Below are 19277 nucleotides of genomic sequence, written 5' to 3'. Positions count from 1 at the left end.
CGTCTTCTCTTGAATCATAGATTGTTCCTTCAACATTACAGGCAGTGACTATATTTCTAAGTATGTATCGAATTTCGTGATATTCGTCATTTCTCGTAATATTTCCTTACTGGCATTTGAAAATAATATTACGTTAGGTCATGGATAAAGAATTACAAAATTATAACATCACTCAGTGGGTCTCGAATGGTAAAACTCGTATTTTCACGTAATTTTACCTGATTGTATATACAAACATCGATAACCTCACTGAAATCTAGGTGCTAAATATTATTGTCGACAAGACAAAAGGATAAGTACCTAAAATGCTGCTCGAAAGAAGATTAAAATTTTTCATAGATTCCCAAAATTCATATATGTATGTATATACGCGTATGTATTTATATATATATTTATATATATATATATATTCCCCATATATTAGTGAAAAAGTGTTTCCATTTTCTCATGATATGCTATGGTTTTTTTATCATTCTAAAACGTGCTAAACATATACAAATGCAACGAGTCACGCGTGATCACTTATAAATACAATTGTTTTTCGACGCAACATTGTCTATATTTTTGTTTGTTTTTGTTTTCCCTATCCTTTTAAGAATACCCAAAAGTGTGTGTGTTGCACGAGTAGAAGCGAAGTGAGTTACATAAATTTTGTACATCGTCAAGTTTGAACAATTTTATGTTGAGTGTTGATTAATGATTGCACTGTTTATAATTACAAAAACCTAAATTAAAATATCGAAGTTAAATCTTATACGTCTATCAAAAAGCTTGTATTAAAAGTATCGATGACCTATGTTAAACGTGATTGGGAAGTTTGAAAAATATGTTTGTATTTTTTCTTGTCTCGCGCACTTCCTTGCTTCTTTTCGTTCAGACTATCCCTATCCCGATTTGCCAGATATTCTGAAATACGATTAGAACGAGACAAAGATCATCTGATCGGCAAACTCAAGTGCTACGAATGATCTTGTGACTTACAAATATGTTCTTCGAATAAATCTTCAACTCATCGAACATATACATATTTTGTCTTATAATATTAAGCTACGCAGGGGCCTATTGTTAAACCTCATTCCAAGGTTCGACAATTGAAAAACATTACAATTATACGTCCAAATTAGCCTTTGACTACCACTATGTGTACTCGACCGATACTCGTGGGCTTTTATACAGAATTCGTGATAAAGAAACTTGTATCTGTATGAACCTCAAAGTAAATTCGTGGTACAGAACCTTCGTCAATTGCATTTGATCTAGTGCTACTCGAAGGTGGTATTGAACATATTTAACTCCTCGAAACCAGACGCGCCACCCTGGTCTTGCAGCATCTGCAACATATCCGAGAGTTCCTGAGGTTGTGGCCCAGGACCAGGTTGTGCAGCATGGGGCGGCTGCGGCTGACCGGTCACTTGGGAGTTTGATTGTCCAGTATCTTGCTGAGCTGCCTGGTGCTGCTGTCCTTGCCATCCCCACATACCTGTCGGACAAGTCAAATTATTTCGCAATAAAACAATAAGTTCTCTAGAGGAAACTGCCACAAAATTAAATAATTTTTGCAATCAGCAAGTCGTGTTTTTACCTGGATTACTCGGGACTGTGGTGACGGCGTGGTACTGCGCTGCTGGTGTTCTGGCTCCGCTACTAAGTTGAGTATATGTGGGTCCACTAGGTGATCTTGACGGACTCAATTGACTGTACTGATATCCCTCAGTGACCGGTTGCTATGAGATAAAAAAACGAAAATCAATCAATTTACTGTTTAAAGACAAGTCACTCATGTCCCAGAACTACATTTTGTGCATACCTGCCGACCAATACTCCACGCCTGTTGCACAGGTGTCGGCGAGGTGTTAGCCGGCTTTGGAATTCTATTTAAAACTGACGATGATGCACTCTGTTGTCCAGGCGAGCCATATCCAATAGGAGACTGCGTGGTCTCATATCCCTGATAAACATTTTGAGCGCTGGAAGGTCGCGCTTGTTGCGGACCAGCGGTTGCCACTGTCGCCGGATGTTGCATCATATGATGCGCCGGGTAAATGGGATCTCTACCCGGATGTCTCTGAAGTGAATAATCCAAGCCAGGTTGTCCGTATCCAGGAACAGTTTCGTTCTCTGTCTGTCCGTCGGTACTGGGATGTAGCGATCTAACCACGTACATGAAATATGTAATACATAAACTAGAATGTCCAACTTAGACATTGCAACTACTGTTTTTTAAAAAAAAAACGTACTTAGCTGTCGTATTTGAACAAACAATGTACTCGACCTCATCGGTATACGGATTTAAAAATGCAAAGGCCGAGGTTCTCAGCCATACCCAATCTCGACTTTTAGCTCGAAATCGATACATCACAGACACTACCTGTCCCTTCATTTTCAACACTGAAAAGAACATAAAATCCCTGGTCATAAAAAGAAAGTGCACTGGTAATTTTACCTAGGTAAAACGCCAATGAATAATATGAAGGTACCTTGCTCAAAGCTTTCCTTCATGTGGGTTAAATCCTCTGGATGAAAGAATTCGTAACAGGCATGACCCAGGAGTTCCGAAGGTGTGTACCCTAGAATTCCGCCTACCCTTTGGTCCACAAAGGTAAACTTACCTTCAGAGGAGTGACGAGAGATAAATTCTAAAACGAAGCAAAAGGTTCATCAGGTCGCACACACTTTATAGGTAAAGGGCTATCAAACCCAGACTTAATTTTTAATTTCCACCGTCTATTTCTATTGCTGGGTAATAAGCGACAATACGCTCTTACCATTATTGCTATTGGATCCCGTTAAATCGCTAGTATTTGGCGTACTAGTAACTTGCAATCGCCCAATGGCGACAAGGCAGCAATGAGTTGTGCCACTGTCATCCCCGACAACACCGTCGGGCCCAGCTTGAACACCTCCAGGTCCTCTATCACCTAAACCCAGACTTGGTACACATGGAGGAACAAAATCACCTACAGCGTAAAATCACGAGTTAGTCCCTTTTTTTCACTGGTGGATGCGTAATGACGAACCGGAAAAGCCAGGAAGATATGTAAATGCGTAAAAATACAATTGTTAACAATTTTTTGTTTTCAAAGTTACATTAACGTTCCTTTAAGAATTTCGCTCCAAGGATTAACCATAGATTCTTAAGGAATTCAGAGAACCACTGGAAACTCGTATTAAGCTATAGTTAAAAGGTAAAACAAACGCCTGATACGTACTGTACAGTGCCTACGTCATACGAGGCCACACAGTTATTTTTTCATATGAAAATGTCAGCAATGCTTATCTAGAAAATGACAGTCACCCGTGTTCTTAAAGGGTACCCCACAACAAGCGTACCTACTTCGTACAATATCACACGTGAGCAATACCATTCCTGAATTGTAACCAGTTCTCCATTAACGCAGGGCTCGTTGATATACGATATACGTCGATTCTATCCCATTGAAAAGCCCAAACCAATGGATACGTCACGCTATAAGAGATTCGTCGTGAGATCGACAAAAATCGTAGAGCGCGGAAGTCGCACAGGTCAATGAGGCACAAAATTTATGGATGCCAAACTCACCGGTAGGTGGCCAATTTTTTATATAACCCGTACAGTGCACAACGGCATAACTCTGTCCGTCCCGTGCGGGCGGACCTAGGGAATTTCTTTGCTTCATACGATGAAGCCCATGCGCCGCAGCCATGTCTCCAGTGGCTTGCAAGTTTCCAACTTTCATGCGACAGATAAATCCTCTCCTGCCGCCGATGCAGAGTCTCATGGATGCTGAAATGATATTACGATTGTAATACATGAAAACTTTGCGAATTAAAAAGAAATCAGAAGAAAAATAAATGATCAATCATAGTATTTTCCAGAATACTCACATTGATGACCCTCCTTCTTGACGGTTCCAGTCTTGAGGTCCAGAACTCTGCCAGCATGCTGGGGCTCGGCTGCACTCAGCTGTTCCCTGACTTTCTCAGTATCATCAGGATGAACCTGGGTGTAAAGACTGCTGCCGTACCACTCGCTCTGGGAGTAATTCAAAACAGGCGCCACCGAGTCCGAAACATAAATGATCCTCCCGGTGTCGCAGCTGACGACGAAGAGAAAGCCATCGGCAGCCTCGAGGATGAGGTGCTTAAGTTCCTGGTCGGTAAGGAAGGACGGCTTGTAGGTACCGTCCGCGCTGGTATTGCCGGTACCTGCGCATAGAAAGTTACAAGGTTAATTTTGCATTGCAAATCCGTCTCTGTATTCCAGCCACGCATTGCCCTGAGACTTTCGTACACCAAGACCCCTCAGAGCTGACCAGGATCAGTTCTCTGCGCCGGTCCCACGTCATAGGACTCACACAAAATACAACCCGAGTACAAGTATCTAAAAATTAATTCCAAAAAAATAAATGAAGTAAACTCAAAATCGAATAGCCTCATCCTAATGATAAGATGACCCATCCAAGAAGCAAGTGACCCACGAAGAGGGTGCTGCTGGCTATACACGATGACCAGCGCCAAAAATGAGCGTGGGGCACATCGCAAGTGGAAGAAGGGAACTCTATCGAGGTGCAAGATCGGAATTGCAAAGCGGACAGGATCCTGGGAGGCGGTGAGCGCACCGCGATGCGATCTTTACCCCGATATGCGAGAAATTCCGGGAAGAGCACTTTAACGACGTCCAAACAAGATCTATGGAAGGCCCCGGTGACCTTCGTTACCATTACTTTCCACGTGGCGAGCCAACAGCTACGATTTAACGGTTACTTTTCTCCATCATCGAATATAAACGCGCACTCCGTTTCCCAAGAAGCGCCGCAGTCCTAGCTGGCATGGATTAAAGATTCCAGACGACCTCAGGAGCGTCCATCAAACGTATCACTCGGTGCACCCAGTCCCATACGTGGATCCTCCACCAATCTGCTAACCTGAAATATAAGCTTCCTTTGAACACACGATATCCAGGATTCACGTTACCATCCTATACGCATAGGTGCATCGGCAGTTAGGCCAGTTCCTCGTTAGGACTAGACCACCGGATCATCTGACCGTAGCCAAATGGCACGAGTGCGGTTTGAACTAGCACGGGTATCGCGACTACCGCTAGTTCCCGTGGCGTCTATACCCTCCTTCGCCACCGCGACCTCTTCCTATCCCCCCGGTCTCACCAGGTAGACGCTCTCCTCGAGCAATTTGTATTCAGCAGCCCTCTTGTCGGGAAAGAGGAGAAGCGGCTATAAACAATGCGACGCACCACCAATACGCCGAGCAATCTCAGCGTGCACGCACGTGCGTGTACGGCAAAGAGACAGCCGGCCAACCAACGAACCAACCCCACCCAGCCTTCACCGGAAGCATATATTGTGCTTTCCTGCATTCGATATGACCAGCGTCACTTGGTCGAGAAGCCTTTCCCTTCCTTTCTCTGGAAGGCACGACGGGCACCCTTTTACCAGAATCCAAAAGTCTCACAGGACCCCAGAGGAAGATCATCGCCCGAGAGATAAGGGAAGTGACTGCATGGAAGAAAAAGATATATGACGTCACCGTGACCAACGTTGATAAAACAAATCGGGTCAAAGACGAAACGTGACCACAGTCACGATACTTCGACTGCCTTCGAAGTAATACACGAGTCAAACGTACTCCCGATGACTTGGAGTCGATGACTGAAAAAAAATTTTCATGCGACATTATTATTATGAATTTTTTCTTTACAACCCTCAGGTCGTCTACCAGCGACATCTACAAGCCAATACGTAACGGCAAGATCGACACTTACCGCGCAAGGCCTTCATGTGAGCCACGGCCATCCTCAGGATAGTCAGCTTGTCCGGTTTTCGTGCGAGGGCTGAACAAGTTGGCACCATGTCGGACAGCTCGGTGATGTACGCGGTCATCTTGTTCCTCCGCCGTCGCTCGATTTCACAATGATTCTCCCTGCAGTTAGACGCGAGACAAAACCAAGGTAATTGCATAGTTCGAGGTAACCGAGTCTTACGGCAGCCGTAGGTATAAGGTAATGTCTAGGGTGGACCTGGGTAAAATATCATTGCAGGTAACGGTCCAAGGTAGAAATAGTAGGCCAATAAGAAGACCTAGGAAAGATGTAAGATCGTGGACACCCGAGGGATGACTCTTCGTGTAGGGGCTTTGAGCCTCGACCGATCTTCCGGGAACCGTGTAGAAACGCTTCGGGTACGGGGAGGCGGGGACAATGGAATTTTCGTGAGTGTTCGACAATCAATTTTTCTTTGATCGTTTATCTAGGTTTCTCTTACCGACCTTTTTTTTTCGATTTTTTCTATTTTACACTCGTTCTCACAGTACTCGTTAACGCACTCGCACGTACCACGCCGGTCTACACTAATCTTACGCAATCCTCGGCTCTGACGTCCCCCTCTCTGCCTAGCCCACTGTTTCATTAAGGCGCCCACGCATGACGACGGACGCACTTCGGTCTCCCGTAGTCTCGTGTAAAACAGAAACCTTCAGACCGGCTCGACGCTCTATTAGACGCGGACGTAAATTCCAAGCATGATGATTAGTAAATTCCAGAGGATTTCGTGATCGAGATCAATAGATCAGGCTGATCACGTCCCGATCAAGGTGAATGTCGCGCTATGGTGTCAAATTACCTGGTAAAGAATCAATCTCGTATTTGGAAGACTATAGTGATTTTTGTTTTTTCGCCTGCAAATGAAAATCGGATCTTAACGAACTTATGGATTTTGGAAATTATATTTTCTCGTGATAACGATTTTCAAAAAATATATATATAACGATGGCGTCGCAACCGTATTAGGGTTACAGTTTCTGCGTTAAATTGGACCGGCTACATAGACACTACCGGGAATGATCTCAATCCTCGGATGATCCAAAACAATTAGGCCCGCTCCCTTTTTATTCGGGACTTTGCTCTACCGGGACAGCAAAGATCGCCGTGCGATGGCGATGCAGTTCGATCGGCGCGTTAAACCAATTCGACCCGGATCCGCAGTCGATTGTTTTTATTATACGTTACTCGGACTCGACTCTCATTGTGGTCCAGCTAACTGTGGATGTGTCGCTCGGAAAACGCGATTCGCTCGAGACTGCGCGACGGGGCGGATATAGAGGGGAAAAAAAGGAGAAAAATATTGGCGTCCCAAGAAAAGCGAAACGGTAGATCGATCCTGCGAAAACGGTATCACCGATATAATATACACTACAGTAGGATATTTATATGGAAGCTATGAGAATATTCTAGCGTCAGGGACGGATGCTGGAGGACTGTGTATTAAAAACAAAAATTCTAAAATTCTCGTACACCCGGTATTATACCATAGCTCGATTATCCCTGGCATGCAGAGCTACGATGCTCTATTCCAATAGGCATTTGGAATGCATCTCCTGTGCGTGAATTGACCCTTGAGGATCTTTCAGGTGCATTCCCATAATTTGACTTTAAGTACATAGGTAAGCTAGTCGTGGATCGATCGTTTTCCCTAGAAGCACGGAAACGCATGAAAGCGTGCAAGACAAAGCGATAAACAGAGAGAAAAATTTGTATGAAAATTAAATCGAAGTAAAAAAAAAAATTCGAAATTTCTGTATCGCCCAATAAAAACGGTATCGCAGACGAATAAAATTTTGGAGAAAATTCGTAAAAATTTTTTATCCCCACAAATATTGCAATTACCCACAACCACGTCTGTGACTTCGACAAAAGTACCCCAGTTACCGGGCGAGTGCCTGACCGTATGATTCGCATGAAATAAATTTCACGGCACTTAATTCGCGATAAATATTCGTAAAATTTACAATCTCCCTACGGCCCGATGCACCGCTCGTTAATCTTACAGAGGTAATCGCCCAAGGGTCGTACTTGAATCGCCAAACGCCATCCAGTCCACGTTCACGAATTTACCTTTTACTCGATCGGAGCCCCGTTACAGTTACTACTGCGGTATGCAGAGCATCTCTTGGAGCGTACAGAGAGACCTTTATTTCGCATTTGCAAATCGTTCGTAAACGAAGCAGGGGTAACATGCAAAAGGACGCTGGTAATGTTTAGCGCACTGTCGGGTCATCTTTGCTATTTAAAGAGGGCAACGTTAAAGCGTAAGTATGTATAAAGCGGGATACACGGTGAGACGAAGGCGAACCGAGGAGGACCGAGAGAACTTGTGGGTCAGAGGTCAGCCGCTCCGAAGTTGCTTGCGAGCTCAGCTCTCCGTGGGCCCATCGGACCCACTCGATGCGCTCTACCTATACGTTTCTGCATCACTTGGCTCGCGGCTCGTTGGGTATTTCATCGTGAAGTAAAATATACAGAAATATTAAAAAAAAAAAAATATACACTTAACCTCAATCCAACCTTAATAGCGTTACAAGCATATATATATATACAAATTTGCCAAAAAAGGGTATTTTTCGAATCGCAAGCTTTTCCATAATAATAAAAATCGCGAAATGGCATCCGGTCTCGAAAACGACAAAGCCCCGCGTTAATCTCGAACCCGCAGATCAGTCCGAGAGAAAAGTCCAGATCGACGTGAGACTCAAGAGGGGAAGGGGAGTTAGAAGCAAAGAGAGAGAGGGGAGGTTTGTCTTGCGGCGGGCGTAATTGCGTTATTAACTTAAAAGTAAGGTTCTTGAGCGCGACATCAAGCTCCCGCCGCCATAATTTTTCCGTTCTTCTTTGAGTTTCAGGCGGTCGTGGGGAGAGGGGGGGGGGGTCGGCTCCCCTAGCAAAATGACAGTCCGGAATCGAGATTGGCCTCTCCAGCCGCAGTGCCAGGATCCCGGCAGTAAGTTTGTACGAAGAGAGCCAGAATTTCTGAGTACTCCGTGATCGCAGACGGGTTATTTCCTATGGCTGCGTCGTATGTCGACGTAGACGGTACTAGGGATAAAAATGTGTTAGCAACTTCGATAAGGTCCAATATAAAAAAAACCTCCACTGCGCTGATCGTCAACCGGTCGCATTTTCTTAGGTCGAAGGGATCAACGGTCGGATGGTTGCGGTGAGAAAAATAAATTCCGAAAGATTTGGACGCTCGTGTGGACGAACCCAAAGGAAACTACGGCGCACCGTATACCGTGTACCATGGTGTTCCCACGGTGAAGGAGCCGCGAGGGCTTCCCCCATTCCGCTATCGGTTCACATTGGTGGCTATCATGTAGGCATGTATACCTTGGTACTCCGATTGGAGATATAGCGTAATGGAGGCAAAGAGACGGGAACTTAGCCACGCGTTGCTGTATACATAGAACGCGGGGACGTGTTGCTGGTGAAATTAATCGATGAGAACGATCGAGCAGATCAGGATCTATTGGAGTAGCGATATTGGTGCTTAGGTTGAATTAAAATTTTTTTTTATCCCTTCGCTCCACCCCCTCGTTCTACTACTACTCCCCTCTCTCTCTCTCTCTCGCGCGCGCACGTTCGATCGTAGAAGAATCGTCCTCGGGATTACAGGTGGGAGAGGATTCCAGAGATTGAAATTATACTCCTACCACGTCTCAAGCCTGGTGCTCACCTTGCGAACCTTTCCTTGTCTTGCATATTATCGTCCTCCATTCTTCTGTATTTCCCCCCGCTTGGGTCGTCCTCATCGGATCTGCAAGAAGGCAAACGGCAAAATGTCATTATTAAATTTTCACCACAGACTCGTCACGATAGGGATGCTGCGCTCTTGCCAACTGTATGGGCAAGTCGGGGGGGGTCGTTGTAAAAAAAAAATTTTGATTTTGAAACATTGTACGGGTATATCGACACGTGTCCGGAGTTATTAGCTGACTATACACGAAGATCCTGTTCAGTAGGATAATCCAGGTAAGCGCGCACACGATACGGGTACTTAAAGTCTATAACCACTTCCTCGTGGTCGTCTTCGCGCGCATCATGAGAATAGTCCGCAGATCCATCGAATTTATGGGGTACAAAGTGTCAAAGGTCACTCTCCGTCTCGCATAAAGTAATTCAGGCAAATCCGTCCGCGCAACGTATCCGAGCTGTTTCTCGTATCTCAGCACGTGTTAACGTTACGTGCAAAGGCAGTCCCTGTAGCCCGTCGGTAGAACGTACGAAATTCTCCCCATTGTAAATCCACGCGGATTACTTTTACCCGTGCTATTGAGAAACGAGCGTTAACGAAAAATCCAATGCCAGTTGCAGTTCCCAACGAGCCTTGTAAATCCGCTATTGGATCAACTCGGCGCTCGTTACCGACGGAATGTTTCTACCGAGGGATTAAGTATCAGGATTATGCGAGGGGGGCCTGGGGGGGGAAACAAGCCAGCATATATACACGAATACCGATATATACATACATACAGCCCAACCAATCAAGATATACAGAGCCATCCAGCCCGGAATAAAATTTTTGACAGCTGTCATAAGGTGCCCACGTGGCGCGCAGTTTGTCAATAACAAAGCAGCCGAGTCATCGGATCCGTCTAGCGACACTCAGTGATCTCAGGTCCTACGACAGCATGATCTCTAAAGGCTTTATAAAATCCATGATCGATCGAGCGACTAAAAAAAAATCCACTTCCGTTTTCATCCACGTGGTCCTTTTGGGGGACGTCAAAAATAACCACGAGGGACTGACGGTCGTCGGAAATCGTTCGTTTCGTTCGAGCTGGATAACCCTGTAGATAAATCCGGGGCAGCGATCGTCAGTCTATGCTGCCAGGCGGTGATGTACGGTTCTGACCCTGAACGAAAAAGTGAGGCCTCCTCGGGCCCGGCAGAGCTCCTGCTCTCTGTGCTCCTTGGGTCCCTCCTGGTCCCTTTTACCGAGTCTCACTACTCCCGTCTATAGGTACCTGGTACCCTGAACCCCCCGGTCGCTCCTCGCTGCCCCAGCCACTCCACACGAAGATCCTCAGTATCCTTCCTAGCACCGTAGGACCCCGGTGGTACCCATGCCCGAAGTGGGGGTGTAGGGCCCCGAGCGAGTGTATCCGGGTATCGTAAGCTGCGCTACGGTATACGAGAATCACCAGCCCTCTCCTGGCGCTTCTCCTCCCCGTTAAACCCTCGAACAGCCGTCTCCCCTCTCCCCACCTTTCTCTCTCTTCACCCTTGATATCCCACCTCCCCTTACCTCCCTCCCACCTCGTCCTCGCTTCACGGCACCGTCCGTGAGACAAGAGAAGGGGCGATTTATGGAGTACGTAATGATGCGCCCGAGGTATTATGCCGACTTAACAGATACACGGAGAAAATGCGCTCGGGCCCTACGGAGAGCGAACGCCACGGTTTCACAGAGGAAAATAAACTTACGGGTCCCGCAGCAGCTTTGCGAATTATTAATGCCGAGAGTTTTCGCCGGTGAGGACGCGGCCTTTGAGCTCTTGGAGAAACTACGAAAAGACGCTTCCCTCGTATTTACCATGATTTACCAATTTTCACCGCGTGGATTCGAAAGAAAGCTGTCACTGTCAAAAAAAAATTTTTCAACCATGACACGGTATATCCACATACGAGATCTCGATGCGAGATATTGAATTGAAAAAGGAAAAAAAAAAAAGAAAAAAAATTCCATACACCACGTGGCGTTCCACGATGTGTCCACGTTTGCGGCGATGCTGTGCACTTTTTTTTTTTTACATTTTTCCCCACCGACTCCAACAGTCACGACTCTGACCCCCATCCTCACCCTCGTCGTCGGCATCGTCGCCGTCGTTCCCGTATTGCGCGTTCTCGTACTTACTCTCGCCATGCTTTACATCCACGTATACCCACTCGGCTCTTACCTATGAGCCATAGACACACATCACCCAATGCATGTACCGGGATACGCGGAGATACACAGGGTATACAAGCCTATATGTAATATCGTATACGGTACAGACCGATTACAAAAGATACGTCGTATCTGGTAAAACACGCCTAGTGTCGCCATTTATTTTAATTCTAAAATTAATCCAGCATTCAAATGTCATCGGAATCCTACTCCAATACGTCACGAACCAACACCGGATGATTTCCTTACGCATTCTACCTGTAGTCATTAAAATTCGATTTTTCTTCACGTCCTTCATACCGGCCGTAATGATCCCAGGTATGCAGTAGAAAAAAAAATTTTGGAAAATGGGCAATTATATATATATATAATTATATTTATTTATGTTATATATATATATATATATATATATATATATTCTTTCGAATCCGAACGCAAGAGGGTCGCATGCCAGGTGTCCATTGAGACGTCACGTAGCCACTAAATCAACGCAAGGTACCGTATGCAACGCGAGGAATAAAGATATGTCGCGAATGGGCAGTGAAGTAAGTAGCCGCGGTAACCGGTAGCCGGTAGTGTGTAACGTGTAACGTGGTAGCAGTCGTCGTGGCGAATATTATGCGAGGCGTCGCGGTCTCCTCCACGACGTCCGAGAGTCCCTGCCCCCGCGTCCCACCCAACACCACGAGTCGTTATACCTCTTGATACACGTGTGTGTATATATGTATATATATATATATATATATATATATATATATATATATATATACATTAGCATAGAGAACAGAAACGCCTATATATCGATATGCACGTCCCCATGCCAGACGTCTGTACAATACTACCGTACCGATCGCTGATTAGGAATCTAAGCTCTGACGCAATTTTTATTAGCATGCGGTAATGTTGCAACGCTCTCGCATATCAAACGACAGCGTCCCATTGGCTTGGCTATAGACTTCGTAAAGAAGGGGCGGTCCATGCCTCTTCTACTGGCTTGGCTCTTATTCCTCTCTCCTAGAACCTTATTGGTCACCGTCAGCTGGTACGATACGTTCTGCCGAAGCTCCTCTGGCAGCTCCAACGATTTAACACGCTAATCGGGTCTCCCGATGTCGCACCCTTCTTATACGTGGATGTGTGTTCTCTGAAGGATTCTTTCTTTTTTCTGTTTTTTTTTTTCTTCTTCTATTGTTTTAGACGCGCACGCTTACGCTGTGAGTACGGAGAACGAGGATCGCGAATATTTTCAGCGTTCGTACGTGTTTTTTTGTAAATTTGCAAAAAATTGGAATTTTAATTTTTTTAAATTTTTTAAAAATTTGGAAAAATAGGTGTCAACGTGTTTTACGTGCACGATACGCGGATATCCGGCGCCGTTCGCCGATGACGAATAATATTGAGATTTTCGATAGCGACCTTCTTGCTTTAAACGATGACATTGTTTCGCGATGGAATATCGCGAAATACGAGGATAATGCATTATGTTTTTTGGCGAATCCACTCGCGCATACTGAATTCTCAAAAAGAGACTTTACAGACCCGAGTAACGTATACGTGAACTACCTGCGTTCTGTATCGTTCTGTATGGGCTATGTATGTACGTATATGATACGTGTGGAATAATGCACGTATATAGGTATACATGGAAAGAATCTTTGTTTTTTATTTTTTCCAAGATATTTCATGAACAATAGGAACTCTTTCGAAGCCGATGAAACTTTACTTGCACTCCGTGTGTTTTTATCGTGGCGAATCTATATTCCAGTACCGCATCGATACTCGCCAGCGCTAATCGTCACGTTTGACCGTGCAAACGGCGAATTCTTGACGTTCCAAGTGCAGTCTCGCACGACTCGTCTCTTTACGTTAATCCACGATCCTAGATCGACGCGACTTTTAAAGGTGCAAGGATCCATAGATCGCGCGGTACTGTCGATCAGAATTATCCGCGCGAGTATTCGATTGGATGATAATTTTTTTATTTGTTTACAATTAAGAATATATCAATTCGAATTACCTAATTTCTTTTTTTATTTTTATTATTATTATGCTCCTCCATAAAGTGCATTCAGAGTTGCATTTCCCAGTTCAGGCACGACGATCGATAGATTATGTAACGAACGTATAATCGGACACGTAAATTTGATGAATGACCACAAATCTGCACTACGTGACGAATTCGTCTAACTCGGCTGAGCTGTTTGTTGTTATCCGCGAAATGCTCGTGCGTTGATACGTTTTATATAAATAAATTTATCGTCGTATATACATGACCATATGTGACACACGTGTGATTGGGTCTAATGATATTATCAGTATATGGAAAAAATATCTGTATAGTCTCTGGATACGGATGAGGTACGGGTACAGTCTGTGATAGAATTTTGAAAAATCAAAATAAGAGAGCGTTATCAGTCGTCAAGTTGGATGATAGGATAATTAGAAAATTGGGGAATTTTTGACTTTTTTTTCTAAATAAAATGCCCGTAGGCAACCCTCCTCGGTAATGATGCATGAAAAGCTGCGAAATCGTTTTTTTGGGTTGTCGCCCAAAAAATCGCGGCCGGAATTTGACGATTTCTCCAGGAAATGCGCGCGGTGGCGCAACGATAACGACACTTGAAAACAATCGTGCCAATATTGTGACGTGAAAGATGCTGAACTTGCATCAACAGAGAATTCTGCAAGCTGCGCATTACTCGCGAACAACAATGGGCTACGAGGCCGACGGGAAGTTTAAGTAAGTAGCACGTGGGATATCGAGGGCACCTATATACGACTTTGAGATATTCAACTAATCAGCCAATTCGATGAGACGAAATATGAAGGTGGAACACTGGGAGAATAATTTTCTTTATTTTAATGGCCTTCTGGAACATTCCGCTTTCGTGTACCAATGACAATCTTGAATATGGTGGATCATTCCTTTCATTTTTTTCTTTTTTTTATATGCGAACAAGGAAGATCCGGGTTGTGCATTTTTATGACTTCTACTGATAACGCGTCTTACGGGGTACGTCAAGGAGTATAAACGAGACCTTTGGCAGAGGGGTCATCCACGTATGACTTTCAATGTAAATGAGTCCCCTCTGGAACCCACATATTAGTGGTGAATAGTCTGTAGGTTGCTACGCAAGATATTTCATACGGAGGTGACTATGTATTTTTGGACTAAAAAATATTATCGTTGGTTCTTGATAAGAAATTGATGAATCTGTTAGCAATTGTCATAGCTGATGCATTAAGATCCCATTAGGATACGTGGAATGTTCATAGACGACTGTGGAAGATATTTTGAAATAAAGGTCAATCACTGATTAACCCGTGACTCGCAGGATTTTACCTTCTTCTTTTGCTCTGGGGCGAATCCGTCTGCGGCTGTTGAATATGATGGGGCGACAGATTGGGGGCGTAAGAGAGTAGCTGACTTCCGCTTGTGGGTACAGCAACAGTAGGTGGCGGAGGAGGCGGCGGTGGGCCCAATTGATAAGCAAGGCCCGGTGCTGGTGGCGGTACATAATGAGAAGGGCCTGGTCCAGGACCCAAACCGACTCCACCATAACCAGCGCTACCACCGGTTCCACCTCCGTACATACCACTACTCCCGGGATACTCTATTTTGCTGGGAACCTTAGGACTTTGTTTTCTTGCGAACCGAAATAATCCACTAAATTTGTGAATTACACTTTTGCCACTTTTTTTTTATTTTTTTCTTTTTCTCAGCTACTCACGGAACACATTGACTTCACCATACTTCAGGCAATCACCTATATCGACATCCCGATAAACTCTTTTTTTTTTCTTCCACGTTCGATCTTCTTTGGCACTTTGTGTCGCCGATTCGTACGAGGACGTCGCGACGGTATTTTTTGCGCGCCAATGCGCGCTCACATTAATTTATAAATTTTGTTCTTCTTTGTAATCGCATCACGAGACACTACCGATTTTGGATTATTGTCTGGGTACGATATTGGTGAATTTTTTTTTTTTTTAGACACTTAAGGCAACTTTGTATCGAGCGACGGATTCTTTTTGTCCCCGGTTCACGCTGGTCCCGTTGTCAGCGGGCGGCAAGATTCGGTACCAATGACTTCTGATCGGTTTCGACCATTCAACCTGGTAGCGCCGACCCGACGGCCGCCACTCTACAGAACGCTAATCCGTATTAACTAGACTTTTGATCCTGCACGTTTCCCACGATTGGCGCGACTCGATCCTTCGATCCTTGAGAGCGATCGAGTCCGCCCGATGTCACTTTTTACTATAACCCAATTCTGTTGAACTTAGATAACGGCGACGCGTGCGTTTTTCACGAGTTATACCAAGAAACGAAAGTTACCGATTCAATTCCTTATTATTATTTTTTCCTTCCCTCTTTTTTTCACGTTAACAATCAATAGCAAACTACTTCCGGTTCGGTAACGAATTTCAAGATCGACTTCACCCAGTGTAGGTATTTACGTATCTCAGTAACTTTCGTCAAATTTTCACTCGTGAAATTACGAGTTTTATATCGTCGTCGAAAGAAATGACACTAAAAAATAGTTAACAATAGATAGAAATTTAGCAACTTTAATGACAATTGTTTTCATTAAATAATAACTCAGACTAATCTCACCACCATGACAATGGTCTTCCGATTAAACGGTTTGATACCGATTTTCGCAAACACTGCTTCGCCGGGACTCTTGCTCGCACGCGATCGTTTCGCAGAGTCACTATACAATTAAACTATTATTTTCACACGGCCGAATGTCACGTGTCCGTATAACGATTTTTTTTCAGCAATACTGAAATCGCGTTCGAAGACGAATCGGCGACTAGTCACCACCCACAACTCGCCAGTGACTGATTCCACCATAGCCACATAATGTGCCGCGGTGGTATCCCCCGGTAAAGACTATCACTTCTCCCACCAGAGAGCAGAATAGCCACCGTCCGTGTAAACCACAACTTTTAACCAGGACGCATCATGTCCACGCGTTTATTCCCGATTATCCATGTCGATTTACGTTCGTTTCCATTTATCCATGTTTTATTGCCGTTTGTCTCTACCTGCTGTGCATTATTTCCACATAGCCATAAGGTAGACCTTCTATATCTAATGTTTTCTGCGATTCTGCAAGATGGTACAATACATGGGTTCTGTGTTTTGTAACAGTGCGAGACTTCTTGCTTTAATGTTTTTTTTTTAATGCTTCAAGCATCGTGATATTCTGTAGTTTTATAAGAGCGGCTTCTTTATGACATATATATTGGTACATACTAGATGTTCTGCAATGACTGCTTTAATGTGATGGCTGTGGAATATTTTACTTTGTACTCCCAGGTATGAATTCATCGAAACGATTCCGTGTTTAGTATTTCGAAGAATGCCTCCCGAAACCAAACGGCCTCCTATGCACTAAGGATCACCAGACATTCCTTAAAGGTTGCGACACTCGGTTGGTAGAAATGGGAAATACTCTATAGGGAATATAGGTATGTTATACTTTATGTAGGGAACTACTTAACTACTTGCGCCTCGTACACCGTAACTGATCTCTGGACAGCTTCTTTTCTTAGAACGGTATTAATCACGCCCGAGAAAAAAAGAAGTATAGCGTGCATAATGTGTCAACTAAATTTTGTCCTCAATCGGGACTTGTACTGTTGACTCAACTGGACTCTAGTCAAGCAGCACACAATTCTTCTGTTATGCTTTGACACTTGATATGATTTACATAAAATCGCACGCGGTATTGACCTTGTTCTATTTAGAGATGATTTGTTTGATGTAACTTTATAATCAGTATGGAAGTAGGAAGAATGATCCTGATTGTAATATAGTTTGCTTAGAGTATGATTTTTGTATTAAATATTATCTGTAATGAAAATATTTCACTTACCCTATACTCCCAGCACTACGCTTTTGTGATATTTTGCTTGGGTCCGTCCCTGAAAGTAGAATCAAATAGTTATATTCTTAGTTATAATTTAACGGTAGAATGAGATTGTATACACATGGAAAAAAAGATTGATTTGAATTAAAGTTCTTTATGCTCTTTATGTTATAATTGCAATATCTAGGCAATTAAAATACAATAGGAAGCGAATAATGATGGAAATAGTATTGATACTTTAGACAAAAATTTGCTCAATAAAATATCCTTGTCCAAGATCGCTGTCATGTATTAACAAACACAACTTTTGTCAATCAAAATTCAAAATACTACTTCAAAAAGTAATTGAAGTTTGTAAGAGCGTCAGTGCAATATAATCTTATATTCAATTTAATATTGATCCACTGGTACACAGTATAAGTTACAAGTCAGAGAACAAATGTAATTAACCACTAACATTACACTCAATTTAATCTCAAGATTCGTTCCAAACATGAATTAAGATAAAGAAGACACTTTGAAGTCTCGATAACGGAGTACGACAAGTAACACCGAGTATTATTAATCGTTACACTCCAATTAAGAAAACGCTCCCAACGACAAACTTCGTAATATTCGACGTTTACCTGGCATAGAATGGGCGATCGCGGACATTTGGATAATAAACATTCAGGTTAAATTTTTGTTTCTTACACCGTTTTAACACAATAAAACGTAGAACGTGGCCAAATGTCAATATAACCGCTTCGTTGCTCCTTCGGTCCACCGATATCAAAACTGGGTGTTTACACCGAGAAGTTACGCCATTTTAAAGTTTTATTTTTGCTTGTGCACGAGAATACGCTATGGAAGGAGAACTTACAAGAGCGCGATGCGTATGTAAAAGAAACTTGAAGGTGTATTCACAGAATAATGCAATTCTGTGCGACGCGTGCGACATCTGGAATCGCATTATTCAATTCTCAGGAAACTTGTAATAAGTAAAATGAACGAATCTTTCCGATTAGTGATGTTACAGAAAACTCGAAAAGTGCAAACGCCTGCCTTTTTTACTCGGTCGATAATCAATAATATCACTGTCTTCCATGTTTGTCAAAGTAGAATGCTGCATATTTTGACAAATTTTCCTAAAAGCTCAAATAATGTGTCGATCTCGCTGATTATATATTTAATAAAACGATAAATTGATAACTAAAATAAATCGAATTCCAGAATTACTTTTCAGGAATCGCATATCTTTCGAATGCACTATGCATTCAGTTTCCAAATTACGACACTACTGGCGCTGTATGCAGAAAGAGTAACCAATTGGCAATTCTCTGAAAGGCGAAATACGAACAGAAAACACTCAGCGTTTTATTGAATACTTATTAATAAGCCCGGAATCACTAAGTCAAACTCCATGGCAATTATTGAAAACCATCACCTGCAGCACATTAAATATTGACAACCTTAGTCGATAACTGTCACGTAGCTAACGTTGATGCCAACATAAATCGGAGGTCATGCCCTCTTCAGTTCAAGATCATCAAGTTCATCAATGTTAAAGGTGCAACAATGGCATTGTGAACATACATATGAATAACGTAATTAATTTCTGTATAGACGGATAATACGATGTTATACCTTCGATAAATGGGGAGACCTCAATACCCATTAGATACCCGAATTCTCCATGAGG

The 19277-nt window shown here is 43.4% G+C and overlaps 1 protein-coding gene across 6 annotated transcripts; it reads right to left on the bottom strand.

The window, feature by feature from the left end:
• Nucleotides 1-4: 4 nt before the first annotated feature.
• Nucleotides 5-18599, bottom strand: LOC107274081 (aryl hydrocarbon receptor nuclear translocator homolog). 6 transcript variants are annotated; one of them, XM_015752838.2, is made up of 12 exons: nt 18223-18594; nt 17603-17651; nt 9501-9581; nt 5759-5919; nt 3865-4185; nt 3560-3763; nt 2766-2957; nt 2478-2636; nt 2238-2388; nt 1808-2150; nt 1583-1724; nt 173-1480 (listed from the first exon to the last, which is right to left on the bottom strand). In XM_015752838.2, the coding sequence occupies exons 1-12, from the start codon at nt 18263-18265 to the stop codon at nt 1263-1265; spliced, it is 2064 nt and encodes a 687-aa protein (XP_015608324.1). In that variant the 5' UTR covers nt 18266-18594; the 3' UTR covers nt 173-1262. The 6 variants fall into 6 exon arrangements, with proteins under 6 accessions (XP_024947151.1, XP_024947150.1, XP_015608321.1 ...); XM_015752839.2 differs by having other exon boundaries at nt 18290-18590; XM_025091383.1 differs by lacking the exon at nt 5759-5919 and having other exon boundaries at nt 5-1480; nt 18292-18599.
• Between the last annotated feature and the right edge of the window lie 678 nt (nt 18600-19277).

Source organism: Cephus cinctus, unplaced genomic scaffold, assembly GCF_000341935.2.
Source record: "Cephus cinctus unplaced genomic scaffold, Ccin1 Ccin1_scaffold2234, whole genome shotgun sequence".
In the NCBI taxonomy this organism is placed as follows: domain Eukaryota; kingdom Metazoa; phylum Arthropoda; class Insecta; order Hymenoptera; family Cephidae; genus Cephus; species Cephus cinctus.
The sequence above is the reverse complement of the archived record's forward strand: the minus strand, read 5'-3'. Positions and strand labels throughout refer to the sequence as shown.